Below are 22,160 nucleotides of genomic sequence, written 5' to 3'. Positions count from 1 at the left end.
CTGCAACATTCACATAGATTATTAAAGATTAACATGGTATCAGTCTGTCCATTCCTATTTCCCACAAACCATCTGTGGTGAGATACAGCAATCCCTTGCGGCCGCCATAATCTGGGGTCAGAAGACAGTTAGGGATTGTCAATGTGATCTCATTGCACCCCACCACAGGGGGTTGTTGTTGACTTCACATGAAAGTGTTAATGGGATTAAGATTAAGAAATACACCAATTATTGAGGATTTAAATCACTGAGTCATAGTGCATGTTTTATTGATTGAGAATTTAAATCACTGAGTCATAGTGCATGTTTTATTGATTGAGAACTTGAATCACTGAGTCATAGTACATGTTTTATTGATTGAGAACTTGAATCACTGAGTCATAGTACATGTTTTATTGATTGAGAACATGAATCACTGAGTCATAGTACATGTTTTATTGATTGAGAACATGAATCACTGAGTCATAGTGCATGTTTTAGTGATTGAGAACATGAATCACTGAGTCATAGTGCATGTTTTAGTGATTGAGAACATTAATCCCTGAGTCATAGTGCATGTTTTAGTGATTGAGAACATGAATCACTGAGTCATAGTGCATGTTTTAGTGATTTTAGTGCATGCAAGTATCGATAGGAAATATTATCAAGTGGCTCAAGAGAAGAGAGAAGCTGGTGGTTATGCATCATGTCAGTAATAGCACAATAGACAGTACAGATTATATGTGCTTTACCCAGTGAATGCGTGCTTTCTCTAATTCTATATGCATGAGTGAAAATGTTGCACAAATGGTTAGGCTATAGGTCATTTTGTAGGTTAGGAATTTTGCATTAGAATTGACCATTCATACTTCAGTATTATACTTTTGATTTGCACTGGCATGTGTTGTTTACGTGATTGTACTTGGCTTGCCTAAGGACAGTAAACCCAATCTAGTTCCAAGCTTCTGAACTGCCCCTGTGTGGGATGCTCCAGCTGAATGGGGATTATACCTCGGCACTAAAACATACCAAACACACACAGGCATGCTCACTCGCCCACTTTGCATCCTTCCTAAACACAGCCATCGCTCTCTCCATCTCTTGCGCCTTGTCTCTCATGGAGGCTAACCTTTAAATATGAGTGTTGCAGGGATTCACCGTGGATTTCTCAGGAAGTATGGTAAGACACTAGTTCTCCTCTCTTTTACTTCAATATTTTTGTTTAGTAGTAATAATTGGTAGGACGTTACTTTAATTATTATTGTAATGTACATTTAATGGATGTTTTTTTTTAAATGTATTAATTTCTGTAAAATAATGATTATCTTCAGTTGTGTGTTTTGGGATAAAATTGAAGCCTATGTACAATCCATAAAAATATTTATTAGATGATGGCTAGCATAAACAGACAAGCTTCTTTTGCATTATGACAACGGGGAAATGTTTTACAGTCTATGTCCGGTGCTAAGCTAGATCTATTGAGTTTTACGGGCATCAATACAGCATGTATAAATTGTTACTAAGTACAGGACACTTAGGAGTGGGCGGCAGGTAGCCTAGTGGTTAAGCTCGTTGGGCCAATAACTGAAAGGATGCTGGTTTGAATCTCAGAGCTGACTAGGTGGGGAAAAAATCTGTTGATGTAAAATAAGTGGGGCATGTTCCATCAACATACCATGCATTGCGTAACGTGGAATTAGTTGGGCAAATGCAGAGAAAAATAGTGCTTTGGAGTTCTGGCACAGACAATCTAGGGCAGGAATAGATCAAGAATAGATTAGTAGATCAGACCACATCATTTGTATCAATTAACTAGGACATGGTCATATGATGAAGTCAAATGCCATATGCTAGTGGGCTAACAGCTGTTCAGACTGTCTCCTGTCCTGGACTGATTGTTCTATATGCTCTGATGAAGTGCATCACTTTGGTTTGCAGATGTAGTGAGTGGATCCAGATGTGTGGCACTGTTTATTCTAGTTCAAGTGCACGCTATAGGCAGTATTATCTGCTTGGTCCAGCCCCCTCTTGATCCTCCAACCATGTGACTTGTTTTAATCCTAAAGGAGGAGAGAATAGGAAGCAGAGAGTGGACATGTTTGTAACCACTGGCACACTGCTTCCATCATCATCATCATTGTGAAAAAGTTAGTTTAACCTTGTACTGCAGTGGACTAAATCAGAGTCACACAGAGTGTTTCTTGGTAGTCTTAAACAAATCTGCTTTGAAACAAAAGTATAGACCTAACACACATGGTTAATCCTGCCATCGTGCTTTGGGTGTAAAATATTTCTGTTCTGAAAAATGTATGTAGTCCTAAGTGCCTCTAAAGAGCTTCATCTTTGTTTGTTCCGCTCTCTCACCATCCATCATGCACTCTTCCTGCTTCCTGTCCCCTGCGCTACCAACCTCCACCTCTCACTTCCAGGTGGCTTTATGTTCAAACAATGGAAGGAGAGGTACCTCATATTGACAGCTGACGGCTGTGTGTTGGTGAGTCGCGATGCAGTGTCCCCTCCTGACCAGATGGTGGCATTGCAGGGGGGCTGTGAGGCCATCGTGGAGGGCAGGGAGATCCTGGACCTGCCCAAGCTGCCCTCTGGAGGACGCAGGGACTGCTGCTTTGCTCTGATCCTGCCTCAGGAGAAGTTCCTGCTGCTACTGGCTGACAACGCAGAAGACTGCAGGTCAGTTGGCAGAGCAATGTGAGATAGAGGCTGGGGTGGGATGGGGATTACTGGAGTTGGCACCATTGTGTAGTGTCAGCGATTTACTTTCTTTCATCTCACGTCGATGAAACTATGTTCTGAGTATTACTGAAGTAATAATGTGTCATATTCTCTCCTCAGTCAATGGGTCAACATGCTGAGGAAAGTGCGAGAGGTGAGTTTATGCCTCCTTAATTTGAATCTTAATTCGCCCTCCTCATTTGAACAAACTGGGAATGTTGTCAGTGATGTGACTGTGAGTGATAGCATTGCAAGAGGTAGGGTATTCTTCCTCAACGGTTTGATATCACAGCTATACAATTTTCTACTCTACAGAGTGTATCGTCACCAATGTCCTCCTGTAGACGCCATAATGCTTCGACACGATGCATCACTGACAGAGACCCGCTTCCAGACCCCATTTCTGACAAAGATTCCCCAACTCCACCGCTCAGTGATATGGAGATCTTATCTCCTGGGCCAAGATACCCTGGGCCAAGATCTCCTGGGCCGAGATCTCCTGGGCCAACCTCTCCTGGCTTAATCTCTGCTGGGCCAAATTCTCCTGGGCCAACCACAGGCAACATTCAACAAAAGGAAAATGGTGAGAAATACAAGACTTACGGACATTACTATACAAACTTGTTTATGCAATTTTGTCTCTGAATTAATTTAACCACTGTCTACGTGACTGTTTCAGTTTTTCTTTGTTTGAGTCTGTAGAAAAAAAAGCCTGCAGTCCAGTGGCGTAGAGTAGACAGCAACTAAGGATGTGCATGACATTCTCTCCACCCTCCACCACAGGCCAGAAATCTCCCCACATGAAGAGGGACAAAGGGACTAGTCGTTCAGTGGGCTGTCTGCGCCATGGCACCAGCCATGATGCCCAGGCAGTGAGGGCTGTGTATCTGCTGATGGGAGGGGCCGCTGCTTCCTCTGCCATGGGTTACCTGGGTGCATGTTCTCCTGCTAATCTTGATGTAAGGCCTCCTGACCTGCCGCCCACCACAGACTTCTCTAACCTGGGCTCAGCAGGGACATACCACTCCTGCAACCAGACTGTTGTTGACTCTCCTCACTTCCACAGCTTTGACTTTGAGGGGGCAGACTCAGACTTTGATGCCTTTGACTGTGGGGGATTTTCATTCTAGGGGGGAAATGATGATTTACCTACCGTCAAGACTTTCAATCCTCCTGTTAATCCTTTATGAAAATACAAGGGCAATAATTGCCTCTTATTGTTGCCACCCTTTGTAAGTGATATGTACTGATGCAAAACATTTGAGCTATTTTATCTTATCTTTGATATAATTTATTTGATTACAACCTGTCTGCTGTCACCCTCTGGCTATGGAGAGAGCGTGGATTTTTTGATGCCGTTTTAAGTAACGTAATGTAAGCATACCTTGTCTTTATAACTATTTGCCCCACACCTATCTCCTTAACTTGTGCTCTGCCATGTGTTAGCTAAGTTTATTGTCATTGTTTCGTTTCCTTATTTATATGTTGCTTAAATAAATGCCAGTGTTCGATAGAAAATGTTTTGTCCTTTCTTGTCTCTTTCATTCCCATAGCGAGCAATACGCAGCCTTGTGTAGCCTAGCACTCATTAATGCATTCATCACATTAGGGGTGAGTGGGGTAAGTGGAGCAATGTTTTACATTCAGCGTCACTCTGTCAAGGGAAATATAGTATTATTTATTTAAAAGATATCTACATATATTTATGAATGTTGTGTATCCCTGTAAATAATCACAATTAACGTAAACATTACAATTTTGAAAACATAGCTTGTACAAAAAAAGTGGTCTCTTGGCACAACTTACCCCAGGTATGGGGTAAATTTAGCCGCCTACAAATAACTGTACTGAATTAAATATTACCACTACCTTTTTAAAACCATGTCTATCTTTATTTCACAAACACAATTCAACACAATAACAATCACTTTCTTGTCTTTCAATCATTTTAAAGTGGCAATATGTAGCTTTTTGGGCGACCCGAACAAATCCACATATAAATGTGAGTTATAGATCTATCATCCTACTTGAAAGCAAGTCTAAGAAGTGGTAGATCTGTTCTATGTGTGCTATTTCTATGCTTCCTGTTCTTAAGTTTTGGTTTTGCTCTATTCATTTTGTTTTTGTTTCACCAGCTTCAAACAGCTGAAACAACAATAGTTTTGGTTATGGAAAATATATTTCACAGTGGTTTAGATGGTACAATGATTCTCCATACTATACTAAGTTATTTTGTCAAATAAACTGAAATTAGGCGACTATTAGAGTTTTATCAACCAGGAAATGGTGGAGCGATTTCTGCATAGTGCAATTTTAAGCATATTTCAATACAGGCTTATCACCTAAAAAAAAACATTATACTTTTTTTTACACTTTTGACATAGGCCAGGCCCTGTTGTTACCTCATATCCCAGCAATAATACCTTGCATTAAGTCTGGGAAGAAACACTGACATTTGCTCAACTTGCCATTGGCTCAACCATATTGGCTCAACCATATTGGCTCAACCATATTGGCTCAACCATATTGGCTCAACCATATTGGCTCAACCATATTGGCTCACATATTGGCTCAACTTACCCCATAGCCATTGGCTAAACTTACCCAAGGCAAACATTTAGACTATATTAGCCCACACAGCTAAAAGGATGCACTTCCTGCTAGGCAGTGGTATGAAATACTTAAGTAAAAATATTTTAAAGTACTACTTAAGTAGTTTTTTGGGGTATCTGTACATGACTATTTATATTTTTGACAACTTTTACTTTTACTGTCAATTTCACGCATTTATCAAGTGAACATCCCTGGTCATCCCTGCTGCCTCTGATCTGGCGGACTCATTAAACACAAATTCTTCACTTGTAAATGTTGGAGTGTGCCTCTGGCTATCTGTAAAAAAATAAAAAATAATTAATTGTGCTGTCTGGTTTGCTTAATATAAGAAATGTTAAATGATTTATACTTTTACTTTTGATACTTAAGTATATTTTATCAATTACATTTACTTTTGAAACATAAGTATATTTAAAACCAAATACTTTAAAACTTTTACTCAATTAGTATTTTTCTGGGTGACTTTCACTTTTACTTGAGTCATTTTCTATTAAGATATACATAGTTTTACTCAAGTATAACATTTGGCAACTTTTTCCACCACTGATGCTAGGTTTAGGGCAACATGTTGAAGCTTATAGAGACCCCAACTGATGTATAAAACAATCCTAAAATTATCTATTTTTGATTAGATACAAGCAAGCATCATGAAATCTCTAACACACTATATTAATTTGACTTGGTGAAAATCCATTATTTGGACATAACTTGCTTACCACTTTTTCCCACGTGGTTTCTTCCTTCACAGACTACATGAAATGAGGACCTCATCCTAAATATTTGGTCAAAATATACATTTTGTGCATTGTTTCCTAGAAACAAGGGTGGTGCACGCATAGACCATTTGGCTCAACTGACACCACTCTCCCCTACATTACATATATTTTATTGATAGAAATGTACACAGCCAGCTATACTATTGTGCAGGATATGTGTAAGAAAACATTTCCATGGCAATAAACTAGTGGACAATTAATTTCCCTAGTTTCCTACAAGGTCATCCAACAATCCATACTGACTGTCGAAGGAAGGGAACAGAGCAGTCAATCTGTGGATTTTGAATGCGCGTTTTGCCTGCTTTCTATCGTCAGCTTCCGTAGTTTCCTGTTTGGTTTCCAAGGAAATGAGGATCATGGTGGCCTCGGGATTTTCATCTAAGTGAAATCCTTGGGGTATGTTTTTTACATTATTATTGTTTTTCACTGGCAATGTTTTATATAAGTTGTTGAAACGTTAGCTAATCAAATGTGCTAGCTTGTTAACTAACCAACAACCATTTTGCAGACCAGCTATGTTGACGAATGTATCTTTTGACCCTACGAGGCTAGCTAACGTTAGCCAGCTAGCTATAACGTTACTCTTAACTAACGTTAATCCCAGCTAGCTAATGACTGTAAACAGAGATTTACACCAATTCAACGTTATTATGTTCTCTACCTGCAGGCAAAGGAGCTGCACAGATACCGGTAATGGCAGAGTTGCACATTATCGGTCAGATCGTTGGGGCTAGCGGCTTCCCTCAGAGCAGTCTCTTCTGTAAATGGGGAATTCATACAGGTGTTTTTCGTTATAATCCGATTATTTTATTGAGTATGATGTGTACTTTACCTTATCCGTTAATGTTGTGATTCTCAGTTTCCAACAACACTTATCTCGTTATGTAAGGAGGTGCATGGAGACTTCTCTCTGGCCTGAAGGAGGGGCAGACCCAGGTGGATTTGCCTCAGACGGGGGATATGGCATACTGGAGTCATCCCATTGATCTGCACTACACCACTAAAGGACTGCAAGGTAACAAACTAGCTTCCTGGCAATTTCAAAGTAACAGTTCATCACAGATGTAAATCGAAAGCTAGCTACAGTATATACATAGTCACATCTACCAAGCCTAGTTTTCAGGGTAATACCAGGGTAAGACTCATTTGTCTTTTATTCCCCTTCAGGTTGGCCCAAGCTTCACCTGCAGGTTTGGCACCAGGATTCATTTGGGCGCTGTCAGCTGTATGGTTATGGATATTGCCATGTGCCCTCCAGCCCAGGGCACCACCATGTACGCTGTGTGACCTGGAGACCACTGGGATCCTGGCAAGAGCAGATAGCTCAAACCTTTGTGGGTGGAGGTCCCCAGCTGCGCTCCCCAGACCTTGTATACAGTGGGGCGGACAGATATAGGCTGCACACAGTTGCTATGGGCACTGTGGAGCTGGAGCTAGGCATCATCATGCGACACTTTGACAGATATGGTGTAGAGAGCTGAAATGTAGAGATGGGACAGCGAAGGGTGAATGGAGGGAAGCCTGAATGGAGCATTGTATTGTTAGTTCGTGGGGGCGGTGTAGATTTGGACCATATCTGCACCGGGGTACATAAAAGAAGGTCAGATGAGATATTTTGCCTTGTGAGATGCGTTGATGTGGCATACATGCTGAGGAGAACCCAACATGCAAATGTAGGTATGTCCCCTCTTTCTCCACCGGCGGCGTGTGTGTGGTGGTTGGGTGGGGTGAGCCTTTCAACACCATCTGCCTTCCCGATTGTCAATATTTTTTTTAGAACATTTCATATAATCGAGGTTGTATTTTAAACAATGCGAGACAGATTTTGTACTGCACTTAATTTCAGTTTGATACTTTTCTATGAATTCCTTGGGTTTTATATAGTAGAATTATGTAAATAAATCAATACAATGTACCAAACCTGACGCCTTTGATCTTTAACCTAACTTACATCTTTTTGCTGTACAAATATTCACTCAAAGTTAGGCTTGCAAATGCCATTACTGATAGGCACAATTAATTCACTCATCAACAATTTCTGTTGAAGTACTTATTATTAAGGTTTGATAGTAGGTGGTAAACACAGGTGAGACAAAATATGTTAACTACGAATATATTGTATCCATGTCAGTCTATTTGGATGATACTCTGTTTTTAGCACTTGCAGGTCTATTGAATTTAGCAAATCAACCAGTTAACACAAGCCTACCAGACAAGCTAAATGACTTCAATGCTCGCTTCGAGGCAAGTAACACTGAAACATGCATGAGAGCATCATCTGCTGCGGACGACTGTGATCTCACTCTCTGTAGCTGATGTGAGTAAGACCTTTAAACAGGTCAACATTCACAAGGCCGCAGATGGATTACCAGGACGTGTACTCCAAACATGCGCTGACCAACTGGCAAGTGTCTTCCCTGTCTGAGTCTGTAATGCCAACATGTTTCAAGCAGACCACCAAAGTCGCTGTGCCCAAGGACACTAAGGTAACCTGCCTAAATGACTACTGACCGGTAGCACACGTCTGTAGCCATGAAGTGCTTTGAAAGGCTGGTCATGGCTCACATCAACACCATTATCCCAGAAACCCTAGACCCACTCCAATTTGCATACCGCCCCAACAGATCCACAGATGATGCAATCTCTATTGCACTCCACACTGCCCTTTCACACCTGGACAAAATGAACACCTATGTGAAAATGCTATTCATTGACTACAGCTCAGCGTTCAACACCATAGTGCCCTCAAAGCTCATCACTAAGCTAAGGACCCTGGGACTAAACACCTCCCTCTGCACCTGGATCCTGGACTTCCTGACGAGCCGCCCCCAGGGGGTAAGGGTAGGTAACAACACATCCGCCACGGTGATCCTCGGAGCGCCAAGTCTAGGTCCAAGAGGATTCTAAACAGTTTCTACCCCCAAGCCATAAGACTCCTGAACATCTAATCAAATGGCCACTCAGACTATTTGCATTGCCCCCCCCCCCCCCCTTTTTCGCTGCTGTTACTCTCTGTTTATTATCTATGCATAGTCACTTTAACTCTACCTCCATGTACATATTACCTCAATTACCTCGACTAACCGGTGCCCCTGCACATTAACTCTGTACCGGTACTCCTTATATATAGCCTCGCTATTGTTATTTTACTGCTGCTCTTTAATTATTTGTTACTTTTATTTCTTCCTTTTTTTTAGGTATTTTTCTTAACTGCATTGTTGGTTGAGGGCTTGTAAGTAAGAATTTCACTGTAAGGTCTACACCTATTGTATTCAGCGCATGTGACAAATACAATTTGATTTGATTTAAGTTCTTACATGTGTCTTGCCTTCCGGCAAAGTTAAAGGAAACAGCAACCCTGTACTTTGAAATGGCAGATGTTTCACAATGCTGCTCACTTCCTGGACTTAGAGCTTCATACTGTTTTAGTGCAAGAAGGCAGGAACTAGACAGAAAAGCAACAGGAACTGGAATGAAAAGATCAGTGGCTGATGATGGCTGCTAAAACAAACAACTCTAGGGTCTAATAGGGTAGATGGTTTTCTACAGTGTATTGTTTTTTTCTTATATCTTTGTCTTAGTCTGAAACGTTTTAATTGACTGGATATGGATATAGTAGACTAGAGAAAGAGAAGGAGACGGGCCTGAGCTGTAACTGTGTGGGTGAGTTAGATGACGCTGTTATGATGTCTACTCTGCTCTTTCATTTTTTTTGTGGTGGACCTCTGTCTTGAGTGTTCTCTCAAGTTTAGCATGGGAAAGTGCATCTAGTGAATGACACAGCATCGGTCTTGGAACATTTTAAATGGTTAAGTAATTGAAGCTAGGACGTTTTTTTTGTGTGTTTTTTTACAACATTCCTTGTGCTTTATGCAATACGGTATGTTGTGTGCATGTATTTATGTAGAACTGGTTTATACATTTACATTTGTCAATATTGTGCTCTTCTAGACTAATGATATGGCCCTTTGCTTTGGCTTAGTCTGAAGCAGTTTATCTGATGAAAGAAGTGAGTCAGCTGACTAAAACTTATATTCAATAACGTTGTAGGAAGAGACTGTCACATTTGCCAAAACAATTTGTTAACTGATTTTAACATAAACACATTTTTATAGAGAGTTGGGAAGACAGTTGAGACAGCTTGACAATTTTCATTGAGATTTTCCTCTGTTACTTTCCAAATCTCAGTTCAGTCTCCTAAGAGCTTGTTTGTTATTTTAAATTGGGTCCCAGGCATGGGGAGTAATGTGGTGATGTGCTGTAGTTCATTCATTCATGAATTGAGACGGCCTCTAGGGAGCACTGTGAGAGTCTGTGAGGCACCATGCCAGCGAGCCAGTGACTCAGTTTAGGCTGAGCTCTTTTGGTGGTGAACTCTATGTGGTTCTAGTCCGGGATCTGACCTCGGCTCAAGAGCTAGCACCAGTCTCTGAGGAGCTCAACTTGAGATACTGAAGCCTCCTGGGTTGTTGTGACAGCAGCAGGAGAAGTACATTGAAATCAGCTCATGCAACAGGCTCAAACAGGACGGTAAATCCACACAATAGTCAACTCTGAAAGCCTGCTGTCATAGACATTGTTCCTCTTTAAAGTGTGCAATGAGGGCAGTGTGTTTGATGCTGACTGCCTTATTGATGTTGGAATATGTGTGCCGGAGTGACACCATGTCCACCTGTAAGTCTCTGGACTTGGAGCTGGTGAAGAGGAAACGTATTGAGGCCATCCGTGGACAGATACTGAGCAAGCTGCGGCTGCCCAAGGAGCCAGAGATTGACCAGGAGGGAGACACTGAGGAGGTCCCAGCTTCCCTGATGTCCATCTACAACAGCACAGTGGAGCTGAGTGAGGAGCAGGTGCACACGTACATACCGCCTAATCCGGATGCAGAGGAGGAGGCATACTTTGCAAAGGAGGTCCACAAGTTCAACATGAAACAAAGTGAGTAGATATATCCATGTATGCTGTCTACATGCACACACATCCTGCTGCTTACACAGGCTCTGGCTTGTCAAGTTAAAGTGGATGCTTCTCTAGCCTCACTTCAGTCAAGTATAGGCGTGTTAAATGGTTGATGTGTGTAGGGGGATCTTCAAAGGTCGATTTAAGATATAAATCCTAGCTAACCACAGGCCTTCACCATGGTAATTGCATAGCAATGCAAAAAGTAGGCATTGTATATATTTTGCTTGTTGTCATAATCTTTGATCATCGCACCCATATTTGGAGTGAAATAACATTAGACCATATTGTCACTTACAATGTGGAGGGTAAGACAGATGGATGGGGCCAGTGGTTTCCTCTGACTGATTACTGTGTGCTTATTCTGGTTATCTGAATAGCTGGCAGGAAGGAACACTTGACTTAGTACGTGCTGTTAAATGACTCCGGTTCTGCCCTCAAAAATAAAAGGGCTGCTATCTCTGTATACCATGTAGCATCTGTCTAACTTTTCACCACCCTGGATTGAGGAGCGCAGGATGATGCAGAGAGGTTTGGTAGACATGCAAATGATTATTAAGGCTATTTCAACCTTGTCGCATGTCGTGAATAAGATACATTTGAAGTGGTGCTGTAGTTTATGACTGAGCAAATGCATAAACTGCAGTTGGCGGATCATTTTTAGGGTACATTTGTGTAATTATGTCCTTTAGATAAGGTTGTTGACTGAAAATGGGTGTTTCTTCCATTAGTTTACTGAACTGACTGCAATGGCCCTGTCTGCTGGGTGTAAAACCACGGCCTGAGTCAACCTTTTACCTCTCCCTACCAGATGTTTCCTTCCCTTTGCTGGGTCCTTCCCCCTTTTTGTCTAAAAGACAGTATACATCACTACAGTGTAAACTTGTTGTCCAGGCAGTAACTCTGAGCAGGTTAGGTTTGCGCCAGAATCTCTCAGGACCATGCCCTCTGATTAGATCCTTTTTGATGCCGTTGGTTTATTGTAATACAGCAGCATGGTGTGATCTAGCTTCCAGAGCAGAGCCTCACTTCCTCAACGTCCCTGTCAATGTGTAATTATTGTTACAGACTCACAGGGGTAATTTTGGCTCCGGCAGATAGTATTTGAGGCCAAACCTGAAACTGCATTCGCCTCTCTCTGCGGGTGCCTTTATATAACAGAATCTATCCACTATAGTTTTGTTTCCAGTACTATGGTAAAATGCAGCTTCTCTTTCGGTTTCTCTTTCTTTCTCTATACCCCCTCTCCCGCACTGACAGGTCCAGTAGTAGAAAGTACAAAAAATCATATTGACTCTCCTTTCCAAGGTGAGAACACCAGTAAGCACCAGATGCTCTTCAACATGTCTGAGATGCGGTCAGTACTGGGGACTGATCGACTGCTCTCTCAAGCTGAGCTCCGTCTCCTCATCAAGAACCGTGGCATGAACGATGGCATTGAGCAGAGACTGGAACTCTACAGAGGAGTTGGAGATAAGGCACGTTACCTGAAGTCCCATTTTGTCTCCAAGGAATGGGCCAATCGCTGGGTGTCCTTTGATGTTACACAGACTCTGAATGAGTGGCTGCAAGGGGCTGGTAAGTTACAATTTTCTTTACGGTTGTAGATATAATTACATAACACAAACAGTATGTTGCAATACAGACAATCATATCCTGTTACAAATCTGTGTCTGTTTGAAGTGACAAAGCATGTGAAAGAACTGTCCAACAGACTTTTACACCTAAAACAGTATACCTATTCCTTCAGGTTTAAAAATAAGTTTGATACACCATTATATTAGTATTTGTACAACACTTCACAGGAGAGGAGCAGGGATTCCAATTGAAGTTGCCTTGTGATTGTGGGAAAACAATGGAGGAATTCCTCTTCGAAATATCAGGTATTTGCAGTTTACTCCATTCACTGTATTGAAATCAACTCGAGCCATACGTTTTCTGCCAAAACCTCCACTTTGAATCTCTTGCCTGACAGGTGTCAATGTTTTATACGATAGGGATGAACAAGCTGAGGGGAGATACAGAAACACTAGCCATGAAAATGCCATCAAAGCCTCACATTTTACTGATGTCACTTCCTGTGGAACGCCACAGCCAGCTTAGCTCTCGGAAGAAACGACAAACCACTACTGAAGAGATCTGCTCAGAGTGAGACTATCCTTTATTCCACTGGCCCAAGAGCACATTTAGAATGATCAATTCACGTCTCTTAAATGTGTACTAACAAAGTTAATCTCTTTTGGCAGATAGATATACTGTAGACCTACTTAGAGGCCCTGTTAACACCCTCTTAACGCCCTGTTAGCTCCCTGTTAGCGCCCTGTTAACTCCCCGTTATTTCCCTGTTAACTCCCTGTTTGTAAGAAATAAGGTGTATAACACAGGTGTGTGTATCCCCCAGTAAATCGGAGAGTTGCTGTGTGCGAAGACTTTACATTGACTTCCGTAAGGACCTGGGCTGGAAGTGGATCCATGAACCCACGGGCTACTTTGCTAACTACTGCATCGGCCCCTGCACCTATATATGGAACACAGAAAACAAGTATTCCCAGGTAATGCTACCAGTCATGTTTCTATAGACGGCCCTATTGTTACAGTTGGGGTGTTCAGTAATCAGATGCTGTGTAGCCACGGGGGGAGATGGTCTGTTCAGTGAGATATCTAGTGTTGTTTACCCAACCACAGGTACTGGCTCTGTATAAGCACCACAACCCCGGAGCCTCTGCCCAACCCTGCTGTGTTCCACAGGTCTTGGAGCCCCTACCCATTATCTATTATGTGGGGAGACAACACAAGGTCAGTAAATACTGTATAGTTAGAAGTATCAAATTAAACTCTCATAACATCCTCACCGAATTGAAATCATAGTCAACACAGCTGCTGGGTTTGAATACTTATTTATAATGTCTATCCATTGAATGTACTTTTTTTTCTCACAGGTGGAGCAGTTGTCCAATATGATTGTTAAGTCCTGCAAGTGTAGCTAGAATTACTGCACATGTCTCTACATTTTCTTGTCCATTGTATTTCCTTGTACTCATGGAGATACAAAGTGGGGACTGATCCTTTTTGATGCCGCTGGTTTAGTGTAAAATGCTTGTCCCTTGGAAATCAGGACGTAGTCAAGACATTCATTTACGAAGGGTACTATTCTAATTGTTTTGGGGTGGTGTCTCTAGTCTGCATTTTTCATTTAGCTTTTCCCAGCAGTTGTTTATGTTTAGTGATTTGTTAATGTTTTCTTATTTTATTTTAAATATATGTAGTGCTTTATGGAGTTAAAAAAAATGTTTAGACTTGTCAATGTCCTGGGTGTGTCAATAGTCTTGACTTATTGTCACTGTGTTGCAGTATTTGTGCTCCCTGGGAAATGTAGAGGAAAGAGAGAGGCTAAGACAGGATTAGTTTGGGTTTACTACTTAAAATAATGAATGTACAATAGCATCAACTTCCTCTCAATATTTTTGTCATTATTCTCTTTTGAATAAATGTATCTGCATCACACCACTTATCAAGTCTTTGACAAGATGGCGCAGATAGAGATGGCAGCTTCGCTTCAAGCCCTTAGGAAACTGTGCAGTATTTAGTTTTTTTTATGTATTATTTCTTACATTGTTAGCCCAGAAAACCTTAAGTGTTATTACGTATAGCCGGGAATAACTATTGGATATCAGAGAGTTACCAGCACAACCAGCACTATGACCAGGAATACAACTTTCCCAAAGGGGATCCTTTGTCTGCACCTCCCAGGGTATTTGAACTGATTCCAGAGGCCGACCCAAAACAACACCGTCGGAGGAGAGGGTGCCGGAGTGGTCTTCTAGTGAGGGTTCGGATGCGCGCACACCACAAACCGCTTCAGAGTATATTACTCGCTAATGTCCAGTCCCTAGTTAACAAAGTCGATGAAATTAGGGCAAGAGTTGCTTTCCACAGAGATTTCCGGGATTACACGAGCGAGTAACACACTCGACCACTGCTACTCGAACTTCCGCGATGCATACAAGGCCCTCCCCTGCCCTCCTTTTGGCAAATCTGACCATGACTCCATCTTGTTGTTCCCCTCTTATAGGCAGAAACTAAAACAGGAAGCGCCGGTGCTTAGATCTATCCAATGCTGGTCTGACCAATCGGATTCCACACTTCAAGATTGCTACGATGGCTGTGTCATGCCAACAGTAAAGCATCCTGAGACCATTCATGTGTGGGGTTGCTTCTCAGCCAATGGAGTGGGCTCACTCACAATTTTGCCTAAGAACACAGCCATGATTAAAGAATGGTACCAACACATCCTCTGAGAGCAGCTTCTCCCAACCATCCAGGAACAGTTTGGTGACGAACAATGCCTTTTCCAGCATGATGGAGCACCTTGCCATAAGGCAAAAGTGATAACTAAGTGGCTCGGGGAACAAAACATTGATATTTTGGGTCCATGGCCAGGAAACTCCCTAGACGGTAATCCCATTGAGCACTTGTGGTCAATCCTCAAAAGGCGGGTGGACAAACAAAACCCCACAAATTCTGACAAACTCCGAGCATTGATTATGCAAGAATGGGCTGCCATCTGTCAGGATGTGGCCCAGAAGTTCATGTGGCCCAGAAGCTGTGGCCCAGAAGCCACAGCTTTACTGTTGGCATGATGGTAGTGTACACCTCGTCTTCTCCGGACAAGCTTTTTTCCGGATGCCCCAAACAATCGGAAAGGGGATTCACCATAGAAAATGACTTTACCCCAGTCCTCAGCAGTCCCCTGTACCTTTTGCAGAATATCAGCCTGTCCCTGATGTTTTTCCTGGAGAGAAATGGCTTCTTTGCCGCCCTTCTTGACATCAGGCCATCCTCCAAAAGTCTTCGCCTCACTGTGCGTGCAGATGCACTCACACCTGCCTGCTGCAAGGTGTTTCCTTGTAGGTAACCATGGTTGACAGAGGAAGAACAATTATTCCAAGCACCACCCTCCTTTTGAAGCTTCCAGTCTGTTATTCAAACTCAATCAGCATGATAGAGTGATCTCCAGCCTTGTCCTCGTCAACACTCACACCTGTGTTAACGAGAAAATCACTGACATGATGTCAGCTGGTCCTTTTGTGGCAGGGCTGAAATGCAGTGGGGGGGGATTCAGTTAATTTGCATGGCAAATAGGGACTTTGCAATTCATCTGATCATTCTTCATAACATTCTGGAGTATATGCAAATTGCCATCATACAAACTGAGGCAGCAGACTTTGTGAAAATTAATATTTGTGTCATTCTCAAATTTTTTGGCCACGACTGTAGTATTTAAAAAAAAAAACTTTTTTGTCTGTTCGGACATGAGTGATTTAATGTAGGGGGAAATTATTTTTTAAAAGCCTCATTTTGGCTAAATGTTTTAATTTATCCTACTTCCTGCGGCTATGGACACAGGTGGGGGTGTTTGTTTAATTTGGAATATGCTTTTATTTTAATATTTACCACTGTAGCAGTGCACATTGCATTTTATACCAATAGGATAATGGTTAAATTAGCATTATTAAGTTTGTCTTTGTTGCATTTAGGGGGGTTCATGCCTTAATTCACATTCTGAATATATCACCATCTCAACAAGCAGCTACAATGAAATTGTTATGCTATGTCAGGTCAATGTGATAGGGCTGGTTGGCTCTCACTCAAGGTTGAGTGCATGCGAGAGTCTTTGTGCTTGCAGACACCTGCGCCACACTTCTTTTCACATTTCCCTATTCTCAGTGCAATAACAAATAAAACTGTTGGGGCCAAATAAAAATCAGCCTGCCAGTTGGGGAACTATGCTCTAGAGGCTCAATTCAATAAACAAAGTTACAACTTTGAACAAGAGTTTCCAGAAAATCACTGTCTCAGACATTATTATCAAGCTATTTTATTTCTTTACATCATTAAACTTTTTGAAAGAATAACAGGCCTTCATTACAATGAAAGTACTCCAGAGCGTTATTTATGTAGATTAATCATATTAAATCATATAAAGAAAAAAAGCAAAGATATCTCCACAACCCTCGGTTGCAATGTGTCTTTTATCATGTGAATTTGGCGGAACCTTTTTGTGCAATTTTCCTCAAGTCTCTGATTGAGATGAGGTAAACTTCCTGCTGCCTCCACTCTACCATTCCTGAACGGTCTTGTCCCACACCAACTGTCCATGTGGCTCCTTGGCCCCTTCAGGAAGAAGTGCCAGATAGATAGGAGTCTGTGCTCCTTCCTCAGGGCTCTTGAGGGCCTTGGGGCCTGCCATGTCAGTGCGGACCCAGCCAGGGCAGCAGGCGTTGAGCAGGATTCCATCAGCTGCCCGGGTCTTAGTCAGAATATGAGCCTGAACCCTGGACAGCACAGTCACTCCAATCTAAACAGAGATGAACAAAACAGTATGATAAATGTGTAATTTGTGACCTGTTTCAAGAAGCTAGGTGTATGTCACAAGTCACTACTTCACAGAAGAGGCATTTGAGATATGTGAATATGTGAACTTTCATGTGCCTTAATAAGAAACGTGTATGCCATCTGTAAATTTGAATACAAATGTTAAATTATGAGCCTTGTTGGTTGAGCCATGGAAAATACAGGAACCGTCCCGCTAGCTATGATTACCTGAGATAATGGATGGGCTGGACATGCCGAGAGTTGAGTTCTGATTGGTATGCCATGTAGCATGCTTCTGTCTATAACATAAGCTTCTCAGTATGTGTAGATAATCCTTGCTACCACTGCATTTTTGAAAGATACAACGTTAGCCATGGAGACCTGCAAAAGTGTTGCTTCTGCTCTCAATAACATCACTGCCCAGGATTTAGCAGGAGAGATCGACAAAGATTAGTGGGATAAAGTTGTGATGGACTACTTTTCTGCAAAAGGTCAGTGTGAACTGGAGTGACTTGACACAACAGTGGGCAAAACAAGCTGTAGCTAGCTACAAACCAAACGGAAAAGGCACTCTGCCGTGAAGCGTTCATCCATGTATACGGTAAGAGTCTAGCTACATTTTCAGATATTAGATGTTTCTCATTTTGTCAAAGTCGTTTTCATTGCAAGTTAAAGCGTACTGTTTACTAGCTAGCGAATGTTAACTTGCTTGCTCGCTAGCTAACGTTACGTGTATGATCTGTATAGTAATATTATTCGTATCACACAAAGCCATTTGCATTGTTAGTTATAGCATAATGTTAGCTAGCTAGCTAACATTGAACCTAGTTGGTTAGCTTTAGCTACCTGCAGATTCATACTACAGTATTTCATGCATAGTGGCTAGCTATGACAATCCATCTGTACTGCAGCTATGGGTTGGGATTATGGTTCATTGTTTAGCTAGCTAGATGTCTAAACAAAAGACTCCACTTCATAAGAGAATGATTACATGACCCATCAAGTTAGCCAGGTGTGTCTGGGTGTAATTACGGCCGTCTATTGTATTTCACGAACATGTGTACATGTCTAGATGTGGCTGGGAGGTGGTTATAGCATTTATTTCACATGACTCATCAATTTAGACAAGTGTCTGGGTAAACATCATCTAACAATATTTATACAATACTTTTATCTGGACACTTTCAAAGTCAGATTAAAATATAGGCCAAGTTCAAGTGCATTTTTACCTGGAGTTTTTTCTTATTGTAGGCTACTACTTTCACCACTTTTAGTCACGAAATCTTTGGTTGTTTACTACACTACCTTACTCACTCTGTTTAGCACATGGCCTCCCATGTGAATTCTTAAAGAGAGGGGTGGGGCTAAGGCTTAGTGGGTGTGAATGATGCTGAATAGGTGTAGACAAAGAAGAGCTCTCCAGTAGGTTTACCAACACATTACTGGGCCATTTTCTCAAACGTGGGGTTACAAGTTTATCAACTTTCAAAGCAGAATTACTTTCCCATTGTTCCTCAACTGCAGTGTATGACATACCATTTTGGAGCTCCGAGTCTCTACTTTTATCCAAAAACACAATTTCGCTACATAAGACCAAATTGAGGCGGTGGGTCACATTTGCCCATTCCCCTTAATAGTTGTGTGGACAGACAGAACCCCACCTTTGTTGTGCCATAGGCTGTGTTTGGCCACCCCTGGGCCTGATGGTTTCCCTGCTGAGCGGCAATAACAAACTGCCCCATCAGCAAGCACAGCTCCTCCTCAGAGAGCTCAGTATCACGGAACCTTCAAGACACAACAGAAAAAAGACCTTGTAATACAGTGGTTTATGACTGCATGTGATGATCGCAGTAATGGATTAATTTGAAAATAGTGTCTATGATCTCTAGTAGCAACTGACAATAAACTGATTTGATTGTCCAATTATGATTAAAACCACAACAGCAAAATGTTCTTCATATCTGCTAATGCAACAGCTGCTATTGAAGGGATAGGGCTTTCGTTCAAGTTGGTCAGGTTTGCAGGTAGATGGATGTATAATGACATCAGTGTATATTTCTCCCTCAGTAGATCACAATTCAGAATTAAGTTAAGGATGAATGAGGTTTTCGATACAGAATGAAGATCATACTTGGCTTGTAGTTGAGGGCTGCATGTATCAAGAGCCTTCTTGCTAACAAAGCTGGAGACATTCACCACTCTGGCATTTGGTCTGAGGAGGGGTAGGAGAGCATGGCACACCCACAGGGTGCCCCAAAAGTTGGTGCGCATGGTCACCTCAGCCTGTACCCCAAAAGGCTCAGTCGCATCATCTAGGGAAAAAATGTGATGGTCAATTATTGCTTTGTACAAGAGAGAGGGAGAGAAAGAGAGAGAGCGGGGGCTGTGTCAATATAGCATCACCCTCACCCATCATTTTTGCAGAGATAATTTTTCTAATGCAATCACACTGATACATATGACTATCATTCATGTTACACAAAAGTTGCAATCAATTAGCTCTACTATTGTTGCTAGGCAGTTTAAACTGAATAGTTTATTTAACAGCTGATTGTTGCTAAACATGGCACACTACCTGGCCTCAGAGCATTTTGTATTATTCTGTACGTAAATCCAAGACACCCCATTTATACTGAACAAAAATGTAAACTCAACATGTAAAGCTTTGGTTCCATGTTTCATGAACTGTAATAAAAGATCCCAGAAATGTTCCATATCCACAAAAAGCTTATTTCTCTAAAATGTTGTGCACAAATGTGTTTACATCGCTGTTAGTGACTAATTATCCTTTGCCAAGAGAGTCCGTCCACCTAACAGGTGTGGCATACCAAGAAGCTGATTAAACAGCATGATCCTTACAGGTGCACCTTGTGCTGGCGACAATAAAAGTCCACTCTAAAATGTGCGGTTTTGTCACACAACACAATGCCACAGATGTCTAAAATCTTAAGGGAGCGTGCAATTGGCATGCTGACTGCAGGAATGTCCACCAGAGCTGTTGCCAGATAATTTTATGTTAATTTCTCTACCATAAGCCACCTCCTATGTCATTTTAGAGAATTTGGCAGTACGTCCAACCGGTCTCACAACCACAGACCACTTGTAACCACGCCAGCCCAGGACCTCCACATCCGGCTTCTTCACCTGTGCGATCGTCTGAGATCCGCCACCCAGACAGCTGACGAAACAGAGGAATATTTCTGTCTGTAATAAAGCCTTTTTGTGAGGAAAAACTCATTCTGATTGGCTGGGCCTTCCTCCCTGGTGGGTGGGGCAGTCTCCCAAGTGAGTAGGCCTATGCCCTCCCACGCCCACTCATGGCTGCGCCCTTGCCCAGTCATGTGAAATCCATAGATTATGGGCTAATTTATTTATTCCAATTGACTGATTTACTTATATGAACTGTAAATCAGTAAAATCATTGAAATTGTTGCATTTATATTTTTGTTCAGTATAGTATGATATGTTCGTATGGTATGTATTAATTTGTAGATGTCCATCACCCATTTTGTATGATATGTTACGAATTACAATTCCATTATATGTTACGAAATAGCAAAAGGTACCATATGTTATGAATTTACAAAACATACAATATGTTACGAATTTGCAAATCATACAGTATATGTTACAAATTCTAGCTAGGTGGCTACCGCAAAATAATAGAATAGGCTACCGTACGGAACTTTTAAAGGACATTCCAGCGTTGTTAATAAGCACATCCAATCCGCCATACGTCTTCTGCAGAAAGTTACTCAGTTGTTTGGCGCTGGCTTGGTCGCAGAGATCAAGGTGGTGGAAAGCAACTTCAAATCCTTCAGACTTCAGCATCTTCACTGCCTCATTTCCAAGTTTCTCATTTCGAGCAGTAAGAATAACATCCCCGGTAAATTTTGCCTTGCAAAGCTCCCTCACAATCGCAAATCCTGTGCCTTTATTGGCACCGGTAACTACTGCCACTTTTTTGGACATTTCATTCGCTCTCCAAAACGTTATTTTTGTAAAGTAAATAGTTAAAGTAGCCTAACTATTTAAATCATGTAATTAACCGCACTGTGGTTGTAGTGGGCTGACGTGTAGCCTACGCTGATCTGGGAGAAGACAACGTTGATTTAGAGGAAAGTCAACCCTATTAGCTACTTTTGCAAACAAAGGAACGTGCACAGTCACTCTGACAGGTGAAGTTGTGTAGCCTAGTAGGCTACTTTTGCAAACAAAGGAACGTGCACAGTCACTCTGACAGGTGAAGTTGTGTAGCCTAGTAGATCAAATACCCACATATGATACAATGGGAAGGAGAGGGCATATTATATTTATATAAGAAGGGATAGGTTAGCCTATGTACGCACAGTTCAGACGCCGAATTCATGGCGAGTCAACTGAATAGAAATGAACGCCTTATGTCCACTGTAAGAAATTGAAATAGAGACTGGAAACTAGCAATAACTATACTTCAACATAAGCCATATATTATACAAAAACACACATACTCCTCATTTCTCTTGGACATATGCTGGACTTAAGACACCAACTATAGACACACATAATTCCCCTCCCCCATAATAACCACAGACACACCCAACCCATGGTTGGACCTCAGGACAAAGAACTCTCAGGAACCAATGGAACGTGGACACCAGGCCGGAAGCAGGACTACCCAAGACCCAGATCGACCAATCGGAAGGCCGGACTCGCAGATCTACCTACTTTGCTTGTTGTCTGTATAGT

At 41.8% G+C, this 22,160-nt stretch overlaps 4 protein-coding genes across 4 annotated transcripts; 3 read left to right on the top strand and 1 right to left on the bottom strand.

Moving 5' to 3' along the window:
* The first annotated feature begins 947 nt into the window (after nt 1-947).
* LOC129863201 (uncharacterized) lies at nt 948-4,555 on the top strand. Its single transcript, XM_055935121.1, has 5 exons — nt 948-1,159; nt 2,409-2,667; nt 2,830-2,863; nt 3,025-3,292; nt 3,493-4,555. The coding sequence occupies exons 1-5, from the start codon at nt 1,117-1,119 to the stop codon at nt 3,837-3,839; spliced, it is 951 nt and encodes a 316-aa protein (XP_055791096.1). The 5' UTR covers nt 948-1,116; the 3' UTR covers nt 3,840-4,555.
* Nucleotides 4,556-6,388: 1,833 nt separating this feature from the next.
* Nucleotides 6,389-8,018, top strand: b9d2 (B9 domain containing 2). The gene is made up of 4 exons (XM_055935120.1): nt 6,389-6,494; nt 6,766-6,879; nt 6,988-7,113; nt 7,266-8,018. Exons 2-4 carry the CDS (start codon nt 6,792-6,794, stop codon nt 7,577-7,579), a joined length of 528 nt encoding a protein of 175 aa, XP_055791095.1. The 5' UTR covers nt 6,389-6,494; nt 6,766-6,791; the 3' UTR covers nt 7,580-8,018.
* Nucleotides 8,019-9,524: 1,506 nt separating this feature from the next.
* On the top strand, nt 9,525-16,890 carry LOC129863416 (transforming growth factor beta-1 proprotein). Its single transcript, XM_055935387.1, has 7 exons — nt 9,525-11,036; nt 12,366-12,635; nt 12,863-12,940; nt 13,055-13,205; nt 13,459-13,609; nt 13,743-13,853; nt 13,997-16,890. The coding sequence occupies exons 1-7, from the start codon at nt 10,697-10,699 to the stop codon at nt 14,042-14,044; spliced, it is 1,149 nt and encodes a 382-aa protein (XP_055791362.1). The 5' UTR covers nt 9,525-10,696; the 3' UTR covers nt 14,045-16,890.
* A 29-nt stretch (nt 16,891-16,919) lies between these two features.
* LOC129863417 (carbonyl reductase [NADPH] 1-like) lies at nt 16,920-21,542 on the bottom strand. The gene is made up of 4 exons (XM_055935389.1): nt 21,119-21,542; nt 19,564-19,744; nt 19,094-19,217; nt 16,920-17,415 (listed from the first exon to the last, which is right to left on the bottom strand). The coding sequence occupies exons 1-4, from the start codon at nt 21,402-21,404 to the stop codon at nt 17,176-17,178; spliced, it is 831 nt and encodes a 276-aa protein (XP_055791364.1). The 5' UTR covers nt 21,405-21,542; the 3' UTR covers nt 16,920-17,175.
* Between the last annotated feature and the right edge of the window lie 618 nt (nt 21,543-22,160).

This window comes from Salvelinus fontinalis, chromosome 10, assembly GCF_029448725.1.
Source record: "Salvelinus fontinalis isolate EN_2023a chromosome 10, ASM2944872v1, whole genome shotgun sequence".
Taxonomy (NCBI): domain Eukaryota; kingdom Metazoa; phylum Chordata; class Actinopteri; order Salmoniformes; family Salmonidae; genus Salvelinus; species Salvelinus fontinalis.
Note: the sequence above shows the minus strand (reverse complement) of the source record. Positions and strands in the feature narration are given on the sequence as shown.

Excerpts from the sequence above, each read along its gene's own strand:
- LOC129863201 (XM_055935121.1), top strand. The coding sequence starts at position 1,117 with ATGAGTGTTGCAGGGATTCACCGTGGATTTCTCAGGAAGTATG. Across the intron at positions 1,160-2,408 it reads TGGATTTCTCAGGAAGTATG|GTGGCTTTATGTTCAAACAA; the intron begins GTAAGACACTAG and ends TCTCACTTCCAG. Across the intron at positions 3,293-3,492 it reads CATTCAACAAAAGGAAAATG|GCCAGAAATCTCCCCACATG; the intron begins GTGAGAAATACA and ends CCTCCACCACAG.
- b9d2 (XM_055935120.1), top strand. The coding sequence starts at position 6,792 with ATGGCAGAGTTGCACATTATCGGTCAGATCGTTGGGGCTAGCGGCTTC. Across the intron at positions 6,880-6,987 it reads TAAATGGGGAATTCATACAG|GAGGTGCATGGAGACTTCTC; the intron begins GTGTTTTTCGTT and ends TCGTTATGTAAG. Across the intron at positions 7,114-7,265 it reads CACCACTAAAGGACTGCAAG|GTTGGCCCAAGCTTCACCTG; the intron begins GTAACAAACTAG and ends ATTCCCCTTCAG.
- LOC129863416 (XM_055935387.1), top strand. The coding sequence starts at position 10,697 with ATGAGGGCAGTGTGTTTGATGCTGACTGCCTTATTGATGTTGGAATAT. Across the intron at positions 13,206-13,458 it reads ACTGAAGAGATCTGCTCAGA|TAAATCGGAGAGTTGCTGTG; the intron begins GTGAGACTATCC and ends TGTATCCCCCAG. Across the intron at positions 13,610-13,742 it reads CAGAAAACAAGTATTCCCAG|GTACTGGCTCTGTATAAGCA; the intron begins GTAATGCTACCA and ends ACCCAACCACAG.
- LOC129863417 (XM_055935389.1), bottom strand. The coding sequence starts at position 21,404 with ATGTCCAAAAAAGTGGCAGTAGTTACCGGTGCCAATAAAGGCACAGGA. Across the intron at positions 19,745-21,118 it reads CGCTGGAATGTCCTTTAAAA|ATGATGCGACTGAGCCTTTT; the intron begins GTTCCGTACGGT and ends TTTTTTCCCTAG. Across the intron at positions 17,416-19,093 it reads CAGCCTATGGCACAACAAAG|ATTGGAGTGACTGTGCTGTC; the intron begins GTGGGGTTCTGT and ends ATCTCTGTTTAG.